The sequence below is a fragment of the Penicillium psychrosexuale genome (genome assembly GCF_028828465.1).
Source record: "Penicillium psychrosexuale strain IBT 29551 chromosome Unknown utg000004l, whole genome shotgun sequence".
Lineage (NCBI taxonomy): Eukaryota > Fungi > Ascomycota > Eurotiomycetes > Eurotiales > Aspergillaceae > Penicillium > Penicillium psychrosexuale.
Window position 1 is genome coordinate 4,524,357 of NW_026643189.1, and position 19,408 is coordinate 4,543,764.

Below are 19,408 nucleotides of genomic sequence, written 5' to 3' on the forward strand. Positions count from 1 at the left end.
CGGCGAAACAGGTGGAAGGACCGGGTTTGGAGCTATCAGTGGTATAACTCTCAGAGCTACAAATTTAAACTACATAGAAATATGGTGGAAAAAAAAATCCTAACTAATCATACAATTCATCTCAATTCCTAGAGTAATTCGTCCGCCCCAGTTTCGCCTATTCCCAATGATACAAACCCAAGCCCGGAATTCAGAATTCAGAGCAGCACCTGGTGAAAAAGAGCCAGTGCATATGAAGTTCAAATAAATGATGAACATCCTTTTCAAAAAGCCAAGCAAAAATAGAGAGCACGCATGCGGTAGAGGTCAACAAATGGGGGAGGTTTAGGTGTTAGTGTAGCGCAAGAATCCGAGTCAACGGTGAAGGACAAAGTGTAGAAAATAAATCAGCGTAAGGGTTGGTGTAAGTATGTACAGATGAAGGTAATGTGGGGAGGAATAAAGGATTTGCAAGTGTATTGCAGGGAAGACATGTAAGCTCCTAGCTGGTCGCGGTCTGGGCTGCCGGAGCGTGTGGGCTCTTGTTGGAACCTTGAACGGCGCCAGCTTGGGCACTGCCGCTGCGCTGGTTTTGAGGAGTGGCGCTACGGCTGGGCAGGGGCGCACCACCGTTCATGGCGGGTGAGCTAGTCGGGCCGACGCGGTTCTGTTGAACGGGCTGGGGAACCCGCATCATTGGGGAGAACCCTTGGTTTTGAGGGACCTGCATTGCAGAACCACCGTTCGGAGTCTGGAAACTAGCCTCGTGGGGAACTTGGTAGTTGGCCTGAACGGAGTTTGCGTTGATGCTACCTGCAGCAGCATTCATCGCTGCTTGTTGGGACAAGCGTTGCTGTTGCTGTTGCTGATACTGGTTGAGTCGATCCGTGGCCAGCTTGGTCACTTGCTCGGGGGGCATATTCGGGTTCGTGCGTTGAATCTGGCTTTGGAGAGTGCTGATTTGAGGAACAACACCGCTCGAAAGAGGATTGGGCTGACCCATACGAGGTGATGGCGTGGAGACGCCTTGTGGTGTACTACCATGGAACGACGGACTCTGCATTCCCCCTTGGTTCTGGAGGGCAGCCATCATAGCAGGGTTATTAGGAGGACCATTAACATTCGGCATGCTCATATTCGGCGATCCCTGAGACCCAAATTGCGGGTTGTGGAATTGCTGGCCCTGCTGAGGGTGCTGCTGCTGTTGCCGAGACTGGAGAAGACGCTGCTGCTCCTGCAACCGATTGGCTTCTCGAATCACGCGCGTGTTATCAGGAGAGGCTTGCATTGGCAGGCCTGGCCGTGCCCCTGGTGTTTGTTGCATTTGAGCTTGCGGCATCATCTTCATGGCCATTCCATTAGGCATCTGGCCATTGGGCTGTGCGCCATTGGGCATGTTCTGCATTGGAAGGGGGCGGGCTTGATTGACACCGGCACTAGAAGGCATGCCATTTGTCATTCCATTCGGAGTCCCACCGGGTAGGCTAGGGTTGGAAGTTGGGGGCATGGTGTTGTTACGCCCCGGCACATTCATCATTTGCTGCTGGTTAGGTAATTGGCCGGAACGCTGCGCGGCGAGAGTAGCCTATATGGGGGATGAGCCACAGTGCTGTCAGGTAGGGACGTTAACAACCACTTACTCTTTGCTGCGCAATCATTTGCTGGCGGTACTGTTCCTGCCTTTCCTGCAGCTTCATCTCTCTGTCGTACTTCAACCGGCTGAACTCAGCCGGAGACGAGATCGGAGGCTTGGGCTGGTTAGCCTCATTGGCTTTTCGCAATGAAGCGAGATGGGAAGCTAAGAGATGAAATGTCAGTGGAGTTCTTGGCACAAGGTGACCTGCGTCTATTTCAAACATACCATGCTGCTGTTTCTGAAGCATAGTTTCTCGCTTCTTGGCCAGCTTTCGCATGGCATCAAGCAGAGCAAGATGCTTCGAAGATCGTCTCCGGTCAACCCGAAGAGGCTGAGTAGTCCTCCGGCGGACAGGTGGCTGAGGTGGAGCGTTGACGCCTTGCTGCTGCTGTTGTTGTTGCTGCTGTTGCTGGGCAGCCTGCTGCTGGGCCAAAACAGTGCGCTGGGCAGTCTCAAGCCTCTGGTGGTATGCTCGGAAGTATTGAGTTTTGGACATATCTGCAGGAAGACCTTCCAGTCCAACCCATCGTTCGAAACATTCCCAAGGAGTCCGTCTCTCGGCGCCAGAGGTGAAGAGCGACGACGGGGTAAGACAGCTGGAAATTAGAGACCAGTTGTAAGAGTACTCCTTGACCAAGCGTCGGAGTTCATCATCCTCACCGTAAGTCCATTGTGAGGACGAACGTGATTCAAAGAAACCAACAGAAGGCATGGGGTGTTCAGTCGGAGGCCGGAATTGATGACCAGGGTGAATCCGATCACGAATGGGCTTGTTCTCTGGTCGGAACAGCGCGACGTTTGTCTGCTCAGGTGCCAATTCGGTGATGCGATTGTCCGCATCATTGCCATACTGGGAGTAATCATATCGACTCCGTTTGCGGGGACGCTCGTCATCGTGGAAGCTAATCTTCGCCGATGCAAATTTCGACACTGGTAGCAGTTCCGTTTTCCAAACTGCGTCAGGGGAGACTTTGAATACCGGTGTGTTCGTGCCTTGGGAAATTTGGAGTGGTCCATATATTGGCAGCTCCTCCAACAGCTTTTCAGCGGCGGGGGTCATGTCAATTGAGAAGTTGAACTCATCCGAGCCCAAGGAGAAAATAGCAGCAGGAGCGACGGTGTCGTGAATATCATGCCGAGGCTCATCATTGAATCCATCACTGACTGATTCCTCTTCGGCGGATGGGATGAGATCTGGAGTGGGGTGAGAAACACCAAACATTTCATCACCAACGTCGGAAGATGGGCTAAGACCAGCCTTAGAGGGATCCTTTTCCGCCAGAGTTGACGTTGGAATCTTTGCTTGAACACGAAGTAAGGTCCGATGTTCCACGTCGCTGTTGACATATTCTGCGCACCAATCGGCACAACTCTTTGCAGCAGCAATCTTCCACTTTCTCTCCTCCCGGAAGTCGGTTCGCATCCACTTCATATGATCTAAAACAACGTCCCAATGTGTTCCCTGGCGAGGAGGTTCAACGGAGCGTTTTAATTGTCGCAATGGCCATCGGTTGGCATTCTGAAGAGCATAGATGCGCCGGAGAGTACGGCAATCCATCTGTTCTTGGTATTCAAGCAGATGATTGCTAGTGCTCAAAGTCTTATGCGCAGATGCCAACAGAGTATTGAGGTTTGTTCCTCGGGGAGGAGCGTATGCTCTGTTCAAGAATAACGTGAAAAGATAGTCTTGCTCCTCATTCAGCTTGGCAACTGCATCCATGTCTCGGTGCGTCAGCTCCATAGAGTCGGCTTTCTCCTGCTGAGTTGGCTGCTTGGGAAAAACAACAGTGGATAGTCGGCTTCTCTCCTTCTCACGCTCCTTCCGGTCCTTGAAGCGCATTCTTGCGACAGAATCAGGAGAGCCCTGATCAGATGGGGTGGCTGCGTGGCTTCTATCATGAGGGGTACTCTTAGGGGTTTCTCCGAGGATCTCTGAAACAGACTTGTGTCGTATAGCTCCCGATGATACCCGAGTCGTCATGCGCTCTGGTTGCGCTGAGCTAGGTTGCGTAGGTGGGATAGAAGGCTTTTTAGCCACGGGAGTCTCGACAGCGGAATCTGCAGTGGCCTCGGCCTGTGCGGTTGGTGACAACGAGTATTGCACAGTCGTCCCAGGTTCTTGTGATGGTTTCGCTTCAGACGAGACGGGAGCAGGTTCCTGGTCGATATCCATGCGATCTGTATCGGCACCGGTGTCCACGCTCTCCACAATCACCTCTTTCGATGAAGGTATGTCGGCGACCACATCATTCAAGGGCTTATCAGATTTCGACTGAGCTTCTTCGAGGCGCAATTGCTCATCTGGGGTCAAGGGAACCAAGCTCGGGCGAGCATGAGCAAATCGGTCATGCTTGTGTTCTGGGCGATCAATTGTCCCATTATCCTCAGTAACTTCTTCTGCGGGGCTTGTGTCGGGTGATGCGGCAACGGGAACAGGTGTATTATTATTGTAGGGGTCAGTGGAGGAGGCGGGTGATGGTGGTTGTTCGTGAGATGGTCCCAAGGTAAGAGAGGGTCGTGCTTCGTTTTTCTTTCGAAGAGGGTTGGAGGGAATCTCCAGTGATGGAACTCCAGTAGCAGCTAGCTTTGACACGCGGGGAGATATCTTTGCTCGATTCTCGTCATGCTCGTAGGCACTAAGCGGCGTTTCTCTTACCGGTACACTACATTTCTGGTCGAGGCGCGATGCGTCGAGTGACTGCACATGGATCGGTGGCACGTTGAGATCCTTTGGCAGCTTAGGGCTGATTGCTGGCACCGAGAGCTGATTTGTTCCGGTCGTATCCACGGGGGTAGGAGGAAGATTAGGTGTCGCGGTCCGAGGTTGGTCTAGAACGGGCGTTCCGCGCTGTTGAGGCTCAGTCGCATTCGGAACTACGCCATCGACCGTTAAGGGTGGAGTAACCCCGGCGACAGGTTCGGCACTAGTGCTGGCAGCTGTTGTCGGGGGAATCGCATTTCGACTTGGTGAGGGCGCGCGCGCATGGGCTGGCGTTGGAAGAGTAGCTTCATCGAAATAACGACCTCTAGATAGGGAATTAGCATTCAGAAATTACAAACCAAAATAAATGAATGCAAAGTGAACCCCACTAGTAGAGTATCAAAGCGACTGGACTTACTTGGAGAGATCATTGGCGTCAAGGAAGGCCTGTTCTTTCTGGTGGTAATGAGCGTCCTCGGTCGCGCCAAACCCGACCGTGGCTAGATACAATGCGCTGAGCTTGCGCTTTCTGCGCGACAAACAGTTTCTAACCACCAAATTAGCGACGAATTCATCGTTTTTTAGGTGTCGCAATCGAATTTCTGTCGCGATAAAAATTAATACGTACGCGATCTCATCGTTTTTAGATCGTAGGAGCTCGTCACGGAGCATGGAGTCTAGCTTCGGAACGCAGCATCCGATTAACGCGGGAACAAGGGGAACTGGTCGAGCGAGGTCATCCAGATGGAAAAAATCGCTCGAAAAAGATGAAACTGATGGGTGGAGGGTAGGAGGCGATGAAAAGCACCTAGAGCAGGATCTTTTCGAAGGGGGTGAAAATGAGGTTACAGGGCGGTATGAAAAATGTGGAAGAACGGGAAGATGTTGGTTTAGGTACAACCAGTTACTCACTCCCTCTATAAAAAATACACGGCTTGACCAGGTACCTGGTACTTCGAAAGAATTCTCTTTGATGATGAATGAAAAAATAATGTTTATTATCTATTAGAGAATGCAAGAATAGTTTCTATCTTATTGAACTAGAATATGGTTGTGAGAGACTTCTGCGTTTCAAAAAGGCTGCCTTCGTCAACTGGTAACGCACCGTATTGTTCTGACTCCGCTTGCGTATGTGACGCCTCAGGCAGATGTATATTTGACACCTCATATTTATGGCGGTGAGGCATTCAGGCCATGCATCTATTTCCTATCAAGGCGGCCGATAAACATCCGGCAGAAAAAAAGAAAAAAGTTGTCCGCCCTCTAGATCAAGCTTTCACATTTACAATATAACAGAAACCACAATCATTAATTGAGCAATCATGGTGAAACGCAAGAGAACTGATGCCCCCAAGGACGACAAGACGGCTGGTACTCCTCCCAAGGTTACTAAATCCGTCCCTACTCCGTCAGAGACTCCCGATGCCGCTGTCACTGTCCAGGTTGTCACGGGCTCTTATGAGCGAGTGCTCCATGGCTTCACGGTCGGGATCCCAGCCTCCAGCCTGAAAGCAAAGGCTGAGGCTGACTCTCCAGCCATCCAATGCATGGATACTTTCTTATTCGAAGCCCATGGATCTGCAATTCGTTGTCTAGCATTGTCGCCACTACCTAAGCCCACCGACCCTGTCGATGCCCAAAAGGTGATGCTGGCCAGTGGTAGTACAGATGAGCGCATCAACTTGTATTCGATCTCTGCTGCACCACCTGCCGTGAATGAAGACTATCCATCTGTGCCGACCTTCGCCGGAAACAAGATCCTCGAAAATCCCCGGAACCGTGAGCTAGGATCATTGTTGCACCACACTGCCAGTATTACCTCGTTGAATTTCCCTTCGCGAACCAAGTTACTCGCAGCCGGAGAGGATAACACAATCTCCGTCTCCAAGACCCGTGACTGGACCGTTGTATCAACTATCAAAGCACCAAACCCAAAAATTCAAGGACGGCCAAGCGGTGACACAGCGCCTCCCGGAGCTGCTCCGTCTGGAGTGAACCACTTTGCGGTTCACCCCAGTATGAAGCTAATGCTAAGTGTTGGGCGAGGAGAGAAATGTATGAGATTGTGGAATCTGGTGACCGGCAGGAAGGCTGGTGTGTTGAACTTTACCCGGGAAGTCCTACAGGGTGTCAAGGAGTCGAGATGGAGCACTGGAGAAGGCCGGCGCATTGCATGGGACTCCGAAGGAGAGGAGTTTGCTGTTTCTTTCGAATGGGGTGCAGTCGTGTTCGGAATTGTAAGTTATTTGGATGGTATACCGTTGATCAAATTTCTGACTATTGGCATAGGACTCGATTCCAAGATGCAGACTTCTTCCTAGCCCACGAAGCAAACTTCACCAGATGAAGTATGTTTCTTTGCCTTTGAAGGGTGGTGAAAAGGAAGATTTCTTGGCTGTCTCTACAGAGGATGGCCGAGTGATCTTCTATTCGACCAAAGAACTGAAAAAAGCGGAGGATGATACCGAATGCTCAATTTCCCATGCTACCCCTGTTGCTCAGGTTGGTGGGAAGGAAGCTGGGTTCCCTGGCCGCATCAAAGATTTCGAAATCCTCACTCTTGAAGGTCAAGCAAAGGAATTCCGCAACGACTTCTTGGTCGTTACCGGCAACAGTGACGGAGTCGTCCGTGTTTGGAAGGTTACTGGGAAAGAGGTTTCCGCAGCAAAGCAAGAAAAGAAGGATACGGCTCAGATTGGAAAGCTCTTGACTACCAATGAGACTGGTAACCGCATCACATGCTTGGCTGCCTTTGTCATGTTGCCTGCGGAGGATCCGTCTACACTGATAGACTCCGAAGACGACTCTGAAGAAGAAGTGGAGTCATCGAGTGATAGTGACGATGAGTAACTTCTCATTGCTCCCGACTTTTATACCCTTTGTGCCGTCAAATAGATCCTCAGTGGCAACCAATGTATCATGAGTATGTATGAAAAGAAGCTGAGTCTATTGCCCAAGAAGATAATTATGATTATGGTTTGAAATAGTTCTTCTTTTAAAAATTCAAGTCGAATAAGAATGATTTAGTATGTTAACTATCCCTCACTGCTCTATAAAACCGATGTGGCGTACCTGGTGTTAGTTGTATATTAGTTATGGATTTTTCTTAGAAGATAATGAATCACGCACAATAAACCATGACACTTAAAACTATATTAAACGACTTAAACAAACGTCTAATTGAACTATATTCTCTATACATATTTACTAAAACCGTTATAACGTAGAGGTAATGTAGAGTTGCCATCTAGACACCGCCCGGCTCTCCACTACACACAATCCCCCACCTACATTCTTCCATTATCATATCGGCGGGAAGCAATTTTCATCCGACCTTCCACCTTCTACCGTTCCACCAGCTTCGTCCGACCACCTGCGTTTTCATTCAACTTTGCTGCTGATCGCGAGTTGATATTCTATTTCATTCCGCAAATATGGCTTCCAACGGCGATTTCTCTGACGAGGGATCCCAGCCCGGCTCACCTTTGCTCGATGCCCACAACGCTCGCGGAGAGGTTGAGGACCAGGAGCCCCTCGAGCAGGAGGAGAAGCCTCTCAAGTCTGCCATGAAGAAGGCTGACTCTGCTCCCCAACCGAAGCGCCCAGAACTGCCCGAGCAGCCTAACCCGGAAACCCTCGACTTGTCAAAATTGACACCTCTTTCGCCTGAGATCATTGCTCGGCAAGCTACTCAGAACATCGGTATGTGATTGTTGGTTTGTGAATGCGTTTCTGAAAGCGCGTTCAGAAACGCACCTATTTTACTAGATAACAAATTTACTGACATGATTACCAGGCACGATCGGACATGTCGCACAGTTAGACACCTTCTCTCGCCTTTTTCTTCCTACACACATACTAATATGATTTCAGCGGCAAATCCACCGTCGTCAAGGCTATTTCTGAGGTTCAAACCGTTCGCTTCAAGAACGAGCTTGAGCGCAACATTACCATTAAGCTTGGTTACGCCAACGCGAAGATCTACAAGTGTGACAGCCCCGAGTGCCCTCGCCCTACATGTTACAAGAGTTTCAAGAGTGAGAAGGAAGTCGACCCGCCATGTGAGCGCGAGGGATGTACAGGTCGTTATCAGTTGCTGGTATGTACTTCTGCCTCCCCTCTGAAGTCTAAACTCAGAGCCTTTCCTCAAGTGGCCCTAATCTAATTTTATGATATAGCGTCATGTCAGGTATCGCGAATCCCTAGTCTCCCTCCAACCCGAAGGTCCCTCCTTTTATCCGGTATAAGCTAACCTTTAATCCAAAAAAATAGTTTCGTTGATTGCCCTGGTATGTTCGCTAAATATGTCTATGTCCAAATTAAAACCCCGCTAATCTTCAATCATAGGTCACGATATTCTGGTTAGTATTTATTCCCTTGCGCATCTTGCGCACCTTAGGGAATCTAGCTTCTCTTAAGGGTTGATGCTAATCAGCTTTGCACAGATGAGCACTATGCTTTCAGGAGCCGCGGTCATGGTATGTTTCATCCCTCACTGCACCAATTCGGACCTCAAGGGATCGGTGATAGGCTAACATCATTTTATTAGGATGCCGCTCTCCTCTTGATTGCCGGAAACGAAACTTGCCCGCAACCGCAGACCTCAGAGCACTTGGCTGCCATTGAGATTATGAAGCTCAACCACATCATCATTCTCCAAAATAAGGGTAAAATCTTGGTTGTTGTAAACGGTCGATGAAACGAAGCACTGACGTATGAAAATAAACAGTTGACCTCATGCGAAGCGATAACGCTCTTGAGCATTACCAGTCGATTCTCAAGTTCATCCGTGGTACCGTTGCTGATGGCTCGCCCGTTATCCCCATTTCCGCGCAGCTGAAGTACAACATTGATGCTGTCAACGAGGCACTTGTCCAGACGATTCCTATCCCCATCCGCAACTTCCAGGATACGCCTCACATGATGATCATTCGTTCCTTCGATGTCAACAAGCCCGGTGCCGAGATTGATGAGCTCAAGGGTGGTGTTGCCGGTGGTTCCATCCTTACCGGTGTTGTAAAGCTGAACGATGAGATTGAGATCCGCCCCGGTCTCGTCACCAAGGATGAGCAGGGCAAGATCCAGTGTCGACCCATTTTCTCCCGCATTGTGTCTCTCTTCGCTGAGCACAATGACCTCAAGTTTGCCGTTCCTGGTGGTTTGATTGGTGTTGGTACCCGTGTCGACCCCACGCTTTGCCGTGCAGATCGTCTTGTCGGTTTCGTTCTCGGTCACCGTGGCCGTCTTCCTGCTATCTACACTGAGATTGAGGTCAACTACTTCCTGCTCCGCCGCTTGCTGGGTGTCAAGACCGCCGACGGCAAGCAGGCCAAGGTTGCCAAGCTTGCCAAGAACGAAGTCCTGATGGTTAACATCGGTTCTACCGCTACTGGTGCTAAGGTCCTCGGTGTCAAGGCTGATGCCGCTAAGCTCAGCTTGACCAGTCCCGCCTGCACGGAAGTTGGCGAGAAGATCGCCATCAGTCGCAGAATTGAGAAGCACTGGCGTTTGATCGGATGGGCCAACATTGTTGCGTAAGTCTACTGGTTTGGGGTTATTTCTAGTGACAAATGCTGACCTTTTCAATTCGCAGTGGTAACACCCTTGAGCCTGTGCAGCAGTAAAGCAGTCCTTTGAACGATTTCCCAGTTCGGAATGGGGAGATTGGGGAATGAGATCTGTTATGTTGGGGAATTTGATTTGCACATAAATCTTGCTATATCTCCGCATAACGATCCCACCCCACCAACCCTCGAACACGAGTCTTGCGATCTATGATTGCAAAAAAGTTTATGGTCATGACGAGTCGGAAAATTAAAGACGTGATTTAACTGATTCCCCCGGCTGAATAGAGAAGATGGAGGAGATGCGCAATGCTGTATTGTCGCCACCTTGATCGGTTTACCTTCATGCATGTCAGCGACCACTTGATTTGGTCCGCGACTGGATGCTCGGGTTTGATCTGAGGGACGGACGACGAACGGGATGCAGGTGGAGTCGGCGAATAAGATATGTGCTTTTTATTTCCATCGTACGAGGGAGTTGTTCTCAAGAGGTTTCCTGTTCATTGCTCATTTTTTGTCTGCATTATCGGATCTTATGTAGATAGGCCTATATAGGTCTGTGATCTGAAATGCAGGGAAATTAGGGCCGGTATAATCAAAGAGCTTCTGCATGTTTAATCGATTTAAACATTTGCAATGTGGTAGATGCTAGATAGTCTGCAGGTCGGATGTATATATTGCACGACCACGACCACTCGTATTGCCTCGCACGGGGATGATCAAACGCGCTAAGCCATCAACTGGTTTTATCTATAGAGCGGCTCGAGAAATACTAACCTTTGAGTTTAGATGACATCTACAATCTTCGAGTATTGTACTAAGACTTTCAGCAATGCATCAGCGCCAGTTATTTACTTTTCAAATGCTGGCAGACTAGAATCTAATTAACTCCCACTAACTCCTCATCTCACACCTAAGACATTTGGCCTAAAATAAACAAGACTTTACTTAATTCATAGGCTCAATTCCTGAGATCGACGTTGCGTTAGGCCCCGGGTGACACACTGGTAGCTCAGGGGAAATGATGATGATGCATTAGCTAGCTACAGCAGCGGGGTAACTAGTTACATTATGGTCACGTGTACCCCTCTGTGGGTAACATCTGCCCCTGCTTAAAATCCGACCGCCCCGGTCGGCGTGTCAGTGCGATAAAAAAGAAAGTGATAATAGCAAAAAGGAAGGGGGATCCATCAGCGCTCCTGGCTTCCGGGAGGCTGAGGCTGGGGTATGGGCGTTCCTGGCTTCCGGGAACGTCATTGACCCGGAAGAATAGCAGCAGCACCCTGGGTGCCGGGGTGTTGCTACCGCTCAAGGGGCTCTGGGTTCCTGAGCACCCTCGGACGAGTTTGTAATGATGCTGGGATTGCCTGTCTCACATTATCACCGAGATGGCGCTGCCGCGCAGTCCCGGACAGGAAAAGCTCATCCGTCGTTTAAAACCACTACGGGAAACGGAGGTGAATTCGTTGGGCTCTGCGACATCGCGTCGAAGCGCGGGGTCGATCTTGACGATAGCCTGCTTGATCGGTTGCGGACGTTCCAGCGGCCAGTCTGGCGGGAAGCGGAAGCTGGTACCCGTATGAGTTGGAAGGAAAGGTCGAGGGTACGCACGCGCGATCTGTTGGATGTACCACTCTGCTTCCGCCGAGCTGAGGTGCCGGGCGTACGGTCTGGTGCCGTCCTCGAAGTATAGCAGAAGCTGGTATAAGAGCGAGATTGCTTTCTCCAGGCGTTCTCTATGCAGTGCCCTTTCGCCTGTTACCTGTGGTGGCATCGAGCTCTGTATCGGTTGAAGGTAGGTCGATTAGGACAAGGGGCGGGGTGATCGCTTTTCTGCTGGCTTGACTGCCTATTCGGATCGTGGCTACACTGGGTACCAGTGTCGCCTAAGATATGGCGCAGCACCGGCTGCCAGTGCTGCAAGTTAAAATTTGATGGAAAAAAAACAAAACTAGGGTCCTTCGTCAAAATAGGAGCTGCTCCTAGATCGGAACGGACATGCTACCAGATGACACACTGGTAGCTCAGGGGAAATGATGATGATGCATTAGCTAGCTACAGCAGCGGGGTAACTAGTTACATTATGGTCACGTGTACCCCTCTGTGGGTAACACCGGGCCATGGAAGGGTCATGCATGAGATCTGACTAAGGCTGCCGATAATAACAAACTAGCTTCTTCTGCCTCGAACAACGTCCTCTTTCTTCGCCTAGTTGCGCGATTTCGATCATGTATATCCTCGAGGTAAGTTGATTTGATCGATACTATCATGTTTATACGGTGAATATGCTTTCCACCGTGGACACGTCGCTAATAACCGTCCTCCAGCAATTGGCGCGCTTGCTCGATCGCCCGCTCTTCCCATGGAAGAACGTGCTTGTGGGATTTTCAGTGGGCCAGTTCGTCCTTGAAGGTTTCCTCTCACTTCGGCAGTACAAGTTTTTGCAACGGACAAAGCCTCCCCAGGTTCTCGAGGGAGAGGTTACGCAGAAGGTCTTTGACCAGAGTCAGGTATGAACCCGATGACGGAGAATTATATCATATACAGAGGCTTACTGAAACATCACTACAGGCATACGGTCGCGCAAAGGCCAAGTTCGGCTTCATCTCTGGTCTTTACGGTCAAGTCCAAAACCTTGCTTTCATCTACGGCGATGTCCTCCCCAAGATCTGGGGCCTCAGCGGTCTGGTGCTGGCTCGGTACCTCCCCGGTCGGTTCCAAGGCGAAATTTGTCAGACATTGGTATTCTTCTTCGGTTTCAACATTATAAGCACTATCCTCTCGCTGCCCATCTCGTACTACAACACGTTTGTGCTTGAGGAGAAGTTCGGTTTCAACAAGCAGACGGTCAAGCTCTGGGTTACAGATATGCTCAAGGGGCAGATGCTCGGAATTGTTTTGGGAACTCCTATAATCACTGCCGTTCTTAAGATTGTTCAGAAGTTTGACACCTCCTTCTACTACTACCTCTGGCTCTTCGGTGTCTTCCTCCAGATCTTCGCCATTACTATCTACCCCATTGCGATTCTGCCTCTGTTCAACAAGCTCTCGCCTCTTCAGCCCGGCGAACTCAAGACCGGTGTCGAGAACTTGGCTAAGAGACTCAACTTCCCTCTCTCCGAGCTCCATGTCATTGACGGCAGCAAGCGTAGTGCCCACAGCAATGCGTACTTCTACGGTCTGCCATGGAAGAAGCACATTGTCATCTATGATACTTTGATTGAGAAGACCGAGCCGGAGGAGGTTGTTGCTGTGCTGGGCCATGAGCTTGGCCACTGGAGCCTCAGCCACACCACCAAGCTGTTCGGCATTGCCCAGGTACGAATTTGTTCAGTTGCTCTTTTGGCGAATTATCACTAACTATGTAATCCAGGCCCACATGTTCTACATTTTCGCTCTCTTCTCCGTCTTTGTCAACAACAAGTCGTTGTACCAGTCCTTCGGATTCATCAACGAACAGCCTATCATGATTGGTTTCCTGCTCTTCTCCGACGCCCTGGCTCCTATGGATGCTGTCGTGAAGCTTCTCATGAACATCCTCAGCCGGAAATTCGAGTTTGAGGCCGGTATGTTCCATTCGATCCATCACATTTACATTCGGTTTTACTAACAATGTTCCACAGATACATTTGCCCAGAATCTTGGTTACTCTGACAAGCTCGCTTCCTCGCTACTGAAGCTCCAGATCCAGAACTTGAGCACTATGGATGCCGATCCGATTTATGCTAGCTACCACTACTCCCACCCCATCCTCACCGAGCGTCTCGCTGCGCTTGGCTGGAAGGGTGGCAAGGTCACGAGCAACAAGGAGGAGGACAGTGAAACGCCCGTCAAGGCCGCGGATCGCGAGCTGTAAACGGGGTGCGTGTTATACTGGCGATTTTTATATGATATGGACACGACTTTTGTGTCGACATGATGAAACCCAACTCTCGAGAAGTAAAAAAGCGAGGCTTGGAAATGTTCCATTATGTATTGATTGGCTTGTAGCAATCCGTCTAAACTCTTAAATGACACTTTTTGTTCCAGACATGAAATGCGAGCAGTGCTTTTGTACGTCCAAAACCCAACCAGTCCAGAGTAATAGAGCAATAGAACGAATGAAAGGAAAAAGACTCCGACCCAATGCAGCAACGCCCACAAGCAGATATATATACCCACACCACACTCAATCGGATTCCTCAGCCTTCGCCTTGGCCTTACCCTTCTTCTCCGCCAACCGTCTCTCCTTCTTCTTCCGCTTGCGCTCCTCCTTATCAATCCCGGCCTCCTGATCCGCGAAAGCCTCAGCCTCCATGCCAAACTCAGCATCATTCATGACAAGATCATTGCTTTCGTCCAGCAGATTATGGCCGTTGGTCTGTGGAATACCCGCAGCAACATCCAAATAGTCCTCCCCGGGGTTCTGCTTCGCGACAGTCAGATCACGACCAAGGAACTCGCCAGCTAGGCCCATTTGAACGCGCTTCAAGTTGTGCAGGATCAGGTTCGGCGCTGCGGTGGTTGTCCGTGAGACAGGGCCATGCTCGCTGATGCTGGCGTTGGGTTGCAACGATGGGTCTGTCGCGGCGCGGTCCAGATAGGCGGCTAGAAATTCATGTGCTGCAGACTGGCTGATGACATGTGTGTTTCGCACTGTGACTGGAGGCAGGGCCTGGGGACCTTGGGTTGCCATTTTGGTGGAATTGGTTATTCTTCGTGGGTTTGATGGGTTTCTTGAGGTTGAAGAGTGGTGGCGGCGGTGGTTATAGAGTGGTTTGACCCGGTAATGGGAGTGACAGAGCTGGGAGTAGAGTTCCCCTTGAGTTCAGTGTGATTTGCGAGTAGGACGGAGAGTTGCACGGGCGATGTCTAGCATTTCGAATCTCGAGATCAAAAAAGTTCGGTGACGCTAGTCCCGATCGGGTAGGTCTTCTTAACGGGATGCGCTGCAACTATACTGTGTTATTTATTCACAGCTAAACAGGCGTAGTTATAGTTATGGGTTTGTAGATATTACACTCTAAACCCACCCAATTCTATCCTTTGTATAGCCTAAGTACAACCGTAGATCATTGTAACCATGCATATCTAGGCGGGTCCGTGTAAGCGGCTCCGCGCTTAATTTTCTGTCTTCCGACGCCGCGTCTTGTCCACAGGCCTCACCCGATCTCCAACTCCAGAAAGTTCCCACCCCACCTCAAAACCGCCCTCCAAACAAAGCCAGGGTCCTGAAAATGTTCTGCCTCCGCACCAGGGCCGTGCCCTCAGCCTTCCGGGCCACCACATCGGCCATGCGAACCCCGATTACTAGGTACAGCAGCCAACAACCTTTCCACCACGAAACCAATCAGACAGCTAACACCTCTACTCCCCCGATAACAGATTCTCCCAAATCCCCCAACAACTAAGCACACCCTCCACAATGCTCTCATCCCGCTCCTTCTCCTCCCTCCTCTCCACGCCAACCCGCTTCCAACCCTCGCGAACACTCGGCGGCCGCCTCTCCTCGCCAACCACAGTCGCAACCGCAACCGCAACTGCTTTCTCACCCCTGTCATCACTCCTCTCCCAGAAGACACCCTCGCAGCGCCGCTCGTTCTCCGCAAGTGCCTCCCTAGGCGTGCGCCGTGTGACGTTCAGCCCATCGCGACGAGTCCAAAAGCGCCGCCATGGATACCTGGCGCGCAAGAAGGACAGGAATGGACGTAAGACTCTTATCCGGAGGACTCTTAAGGGCCGGAAGGAGTTGAGTTGGTAGTTTTATTCGTTTCGGGTCTGACCTCTAATTCGTTCGGGGCTGTGGACGATGACGGGCATAGAGGCCGGGGTGGGCTGGGTTGACTGAAATCCGTACCTTCTCACGGCGATGGGAGTAAAGTAGGAGGTCAATTTACCGATTTATCTATTCTTGGAACTATTGCAGTCTTCGAGATTGGATTCGGGTTCAGGCAAGACGGTTGCTGGCGGGTCTTGTCTGGCGGGTCTTGTCTGGCGTGTACCATATTTACCTCTTCTGAGGATGTGTGTGACTACATTTCATATAGTGCGGTTATTTCAGCTTTGTTTGTTTTAGTTGAGATCTCGGTGTTTATTGAGTTGCAGCCTGTTTTCAGTGAGTAAGAGAGTAGATTCATCACTGTCGAGGTTATGTAGAGTCTTTTGACATCACAACACCGTTTATGTGATCTACCTCGCTACCCATGTAGATATTGTTCATAAAACATATCACTCGTCGTCGCTTTCGTCGTCGCTATCCTCGGATCCGGTTTCGGAGCCCTCATCCTCGTCATCATCCTCATCTTCCTCCTCGTCACCAACCTTCAGACCATAGTCGTCCTCAAACTCCTTAAGAACCTGAACTGTGGGAGTAAAGCCGGAACTTTCGAAGCCCTGATTGATGGTCTGTTCGCAATCAAAGTTAGTAATCCATATGTACATAGTAAAGACTGGGGAACAACTCACCTCTTCCAACACAGTCGCGCAGGTGACAACCAAGTTTGCAGTCTTCGGATCAAACAATGGCAAGATGATCTCACGTAGAGCACCCTTGATCTGGTCGATGGTGATAGCGCGCACATTCTTGAGCATCTTCTCCTTATAGTCGCTGGGCAAGTTGCGCACGACCTGGCGGATGAAACTGCCCTGGGCAGCATTGGCGGCGGTCATCTGCTCGTTGGCATAGTTGACCACGATGCTGCTAATAGCACCCTCCAGCATCAAAGGATCGAAAGTCGTAGCACCGGATAGATAGTCATCAACAATCTTCTTGCTAGACTCGAACGCCTTATGGGCGTTCGGGGACCGGTACACATCGAAGTTGACAAAGCCAGTGTCGATGTTGTAACTGAAATTAGTGCCGTACGCCAGGCCAGTGCCACGAACTGCAACCCAGAGCGGACCCTCGACAGCGTTCATGTACGAAATCGCGACTAATAGTGCGGGCAGGTCGGGGGAATCGTACGAGGTCAGACCACGGGCGGTGGCGTAGGCGAAGGACGAGTCGATAGTCGGCATGGGGACAATGTAAGACTTGCCGCCAATGTTCTTGCCGGCATCGCTCAGCTGGGATCGCCGGTCAGTGATAGGCCGCAACTCAGTGCTGGTGCCCAGGGCATCGGCGAAGGGCTTCCAGGTCGAGACCGGGTTCTGGAGTTTCTCGAGGTCAGCAATGACAATGATGCGCACGTTGTCGGGTTGGAAGAGCGATTTCCGGATCTCCTCCATGCGGCTGACGACTTCCTCCGGCTTCTCAAAGAGCAGACGCTTGACGCGCTTAAGGTAGCGAGCCTTCACCAAAGTAGAACGAGCCCGGGTGATCGACTCCTCTGCGTAGTGAACCGTCACATTTACAGCAGCAAGCATGGAGTCACCACTGCGCTTGGAGTCTGGCACATCGGCCAAGAGACGAGAGTTGATAGCCCGTAGTCTCTCCACATCGAAGACGGACTTCCAGCACAGCTCCTGCAGCCAGGCGACGGCATTCGCATACTTCTCCAGCTCGACCTGGAAGGAGATACGGAGCATCTCCGAGTTTCCAAGACCGCGAGCAGTCGTCATCGAGTATCCGACGGTGTCTCTCTCTAATTCTACTACGACTTGCTCAAAGTCAATGATCTTGCCATCACGCTCCACCGGAATGTTGAAGAACGCCTCGGTATAGATGGACAGCAATGGACGCAACTGAACGGGCACAGAATCAGCTGAGATGAGAACTGAAAGCTGGACAAAGCTACTAGGGATGTGCTCGAAGTGGATGAAAAGTGACTGGTCAGACTTGTCGGCATCAACAAGTGGCTGTATCTTGTTGTCGGGCCGTCCAGCTTTCAGGGCAGCACCTGAACGAGCCGTACTGGTCTCCATGAAGTGGATTGACTCAGTTCCGGGGATGGCGAACTTTTCCAGCAACTCCTGCGGAATCTCCTTGTCGTTCTCTGCCTTGGCTTTTTCGAGTTTGTCGGCAAGCTCCTTCAGGCCCTTCTCGCCGAGACGCTCCTTCTGCGCAGCGGCCCGGTCCTCCTCGTCCTTTTTAAGCGTGGCGGACATCTTCTGAGACGGGATACCCAAGATAGTGACATGGGGAGCATCTGAGATCCATTTCTTGATGAAAGCGCGCCACTGGTCCTCGGACCAGGTCTCAAGGACATCATATTCCTTCAGAGTTGCGACATCCATCAAGGTCGAGCCATCGCGCTTTCCGTACAGGAAATCAGAGATAACGTACTCCGCGAATGAAGAGGCAGAAGACTCAGTCGAGAACTTCCAGGTTCGGCGCTGTCGGGCGATACACTCTTTCAAGTACTTCAGATCTAATTCCTTGGTCATCGCATCTTGGAGGATCTCAAAGAATCTCTTCTCGACGCTCTCCAACTTCTCTGTTTCCACGCTGGTCAACGTGAAACGAACCTCCATGCTAGGGTGGTCCTCAGTTGAATAGTAGACGGCACTGGCGAGCTGTTCTTTCTCAACAAGGATGTTCTCTAGCAGAGCTGCAGATGAACCGGCCAGGTACAAAAGGGACACATTAAGAGCGCCGGCTATAATACTGTAAGTATTTGATCTCAGATCTTGGGGTTTTGCATCTTACATAAGATAGTATCAGTGCAGTCCGGTCCCATGAATCGAATTTCGATTTCACCAAATGATTCATCCTCCTCTGGGAATTCGACTTTCTGGATAGCGGACTTCTCCAAGTAGGGAGCCTGTTTGGAATCCACCCAGGGTCTTTTGAATGGTGCCTCTGGGCTAGGAATGACATCCAAGATAGTGTCTTCGAACTTATCCAAGATCTCCAGCATGTTGCTCTGGTCGACTTCTCCAGTGAGGATCAGGCACAGGTTCTTAGGCTGATACATCTCACGGTGGAACTCGCGAATCCGTTCCGCAGGCAAGACACGAAGCTGTTCCATCATACCTCCTGTCTCATAGCGGAAGCCCACACCAGGCGGGTAGGTCAATCGCCGGGCTGCAAGATCGATCAGCTCAGCCGCATTGTTCTGGACACCCTGCATCTCGGAATACACGACACCGGCATCATTTCCAGAGCCATCGAGGTGGTGAACTTCAGTGTAGCAGCCTTCGTCAGTCAGGGTAGGAGCAATGACATGCTCCAGGTACACTGGCAGGATACGAGCAAAGCCTTCCCAGCCTGCGGTATCCAGAGTGTAGGCAGTGTGATCGGTTGCCGTCCAGGCATTAGTGCTGGAGTACACGCGGGTAGCCAGCTTGTCTAGGAAGCCCTTGTAGCGGTAATTGCGGGAACCCATGAAGCACAAGTGCTCCAGAGTATGAGGAGCACCCGAATCATCGTGGATTTCGGTAGCGAGCACAAAGTAACCGTTCACTTTGGGACCCGGCTGGTCGATAACGACCACTCTCATGCCGGTGCGCTGTGATTCATACTGAGTGAACTCGCTCGCCGAGTAATCAGGCTTGAACTGCTGGAGCAGTTTGAAGTGACTGTTCTGCACCGAGGGCGACATATTGATCAATGGGACAGACCCAGTGAAGATATTTCGCCGTAGGGTTGACAGTCTTGTTGATTTGTTA

At 50.8% G+C, this 19,408-nt stretch overlaps 8 protein-coding genes across 8 annotated transcripts; 4 read left to right on the top strand and 4 right to left on the bottom strand.

The window, feature by feature from the left end:
- Positions 1-481: 481 nt before the first annotated feature.
- eaf1 (MYB and HSA domain protein) lies at positions 482-5,187 on the bottom strand (the record flags this gene model as incomplete). Its single annotated transcript, XM_057188523.1, has 5 exons — positions 4,945-5,187; positions 4,735-4,863; positions 1,841-4,641; positions 1,620-1,777; positions 482-1,564 (listed from the first exon to the last, which is right to left on the bottom strand). The coding sequence occupies exons 1-5, from the start codon at positions 4,986-4,988 to the stop codon at positions 482-484; spliced, it is 4,215 nt and encodes a 1,404-aa protein (XP_057040226.1). The 5' UTR covers positions 4,989-5,187.
- Positions 5,188-5,638: 451 nt separating this feature from the next.
- Positions 5,639-7,166, top strand: N7518_007597 (putative 60S ribosome biogenesis protein Mak11; the record flags this gene model as incomplete). Its single annotated transcript, XM_057188524.1, has 2 exons — positions 5,639-6,553; positions 6,606-7,166. The coding sequence occupies 2 exons, from the start codon at positions 5,639-5,641 to the stop codon at positions 7,164-7,166; spliced, it is 1,476 nt and encodes a 491-aa protein (XP_057040227.1).
- A 584-nt stretch (positions 7,167-7,750) lies between these two features.
- On the top strand, positions 7,751-9,940 carry N7518_007598 (translation initiation factor eIF2 subunit gamma; the record flags this gene model as incomplete). Its single annotated transcript, XM_057188525.1, has 10 exons — positions 7,751-8,018; positions 8,113-8,134; positions 8,190-8,415; positions 8,495-8,505; positions 8,589-8,605; positions 8,664-8,677; positions 8,762-8,794; positions 8,866-8,983; positions 9,046-9,850; positions 9,910-9,940. The coding sequence occupies 10 exons, from the start codon at positions 7,751-7,753 to the stop codon at positions 9,938-9,940; spliced, it is 1,545 nt and encodes a 514-aa protein (XP_057040228.1).
- A 1,312-nt stretch (positions 9,941-11,252) lies between these two features.
- N7518_007599 (uncharacterized protein) lies at positions 11,253-11,654 on the bottom strand (the record flags this gene model as incomplete). Its single annotated transcript, XM_057188526.1, has 1 exon — positions 11,253-11,654. The coding sequence occupies one exon, from the start codon at positions 11,652-11,654 to the stop codon at positions 11,253-11,255; it is 402 nt and encodes a 133-aa protein (XP_057040229.1).
- Positions 11,655-12,108: 454 nt separating this feature from the next.
- N7518_007600 (zinc metalloprotease) lies at positions 12,109-13,736 on the top strand (the record flags this gene model as incomplete). The annotated part of the gene is made up of 5 exons (XM_057188527.1): positions 12,109-12,123; positions 12,208-12,390; positions 12,452-13,198; positions 13,254-13,446; positions 13,504-13,736. 5 exons carry the CDS (start codon positions 12,109-12,111, stop codon positions 13,734-13,736), a joined length of 1,371 nt encoding a protein of 456 aa, XP_057040230.1.
- Positions 13,737-14,048: 312 nt separating this feature from the next.
- N7518_007601 (uncharacterized protein) lies at positions 14,049-14,555 on the bottom strand (the record flags this gene model as incomplete). Its single annotated transcript, XM_057188528.1, has 1 exon — positions 14,049-14,555. The coding sequence occupies one exon, from the start codon at positions 14,553-14,555 to the stop codon at positions 14,049-14,051; it is 507 nt and encodes a 168-aa protein (XP_057040231.1).
- A 541-nt stretch (positions 14,556-15,096) lies between these two features.
- Positions 15,097-15,620, top strand: N7518_007602 (mitochondrial 54S ribosomal protein bL34m; the record flags this gene model as incomplete). The annotated part of the gene is made up of 2 exons (XM_057188529.1): positions 15,097-15,173; positions 15,245-15,620. The coding sequence occupies 2 exons, from the start codon at positions 15,097-15,099 to the stop codon at positions 15,618-15,620; spliced, it is 453 nt and encodes a 150-aa protein (XP_057040232.1).
- A 467-nt stretch (positions 15,621-16,087) lies between these two features.
- Positions 16,088-19,341, bottom strand: N7518_007603 (putative zinc metalloprotease; the record flags this gene model as incomplete). The annotated part of the gene is made up of 3 exons (XM_057188530.1): positions 16,088-16,264; positions 16,325-18,396; positions 18,447-19,341. The coding sequence occupies 3 exons, from the start codon at positions 19,339-19,341 to the stop codon at positions 16,088-16,090; spliced, it is 3,144 nt and encodes a 1,047-aa protein (XP_057040233.1).
- Between the last annotated feature and the right edge of the window lie 67 nt (positions 19,342-19,408).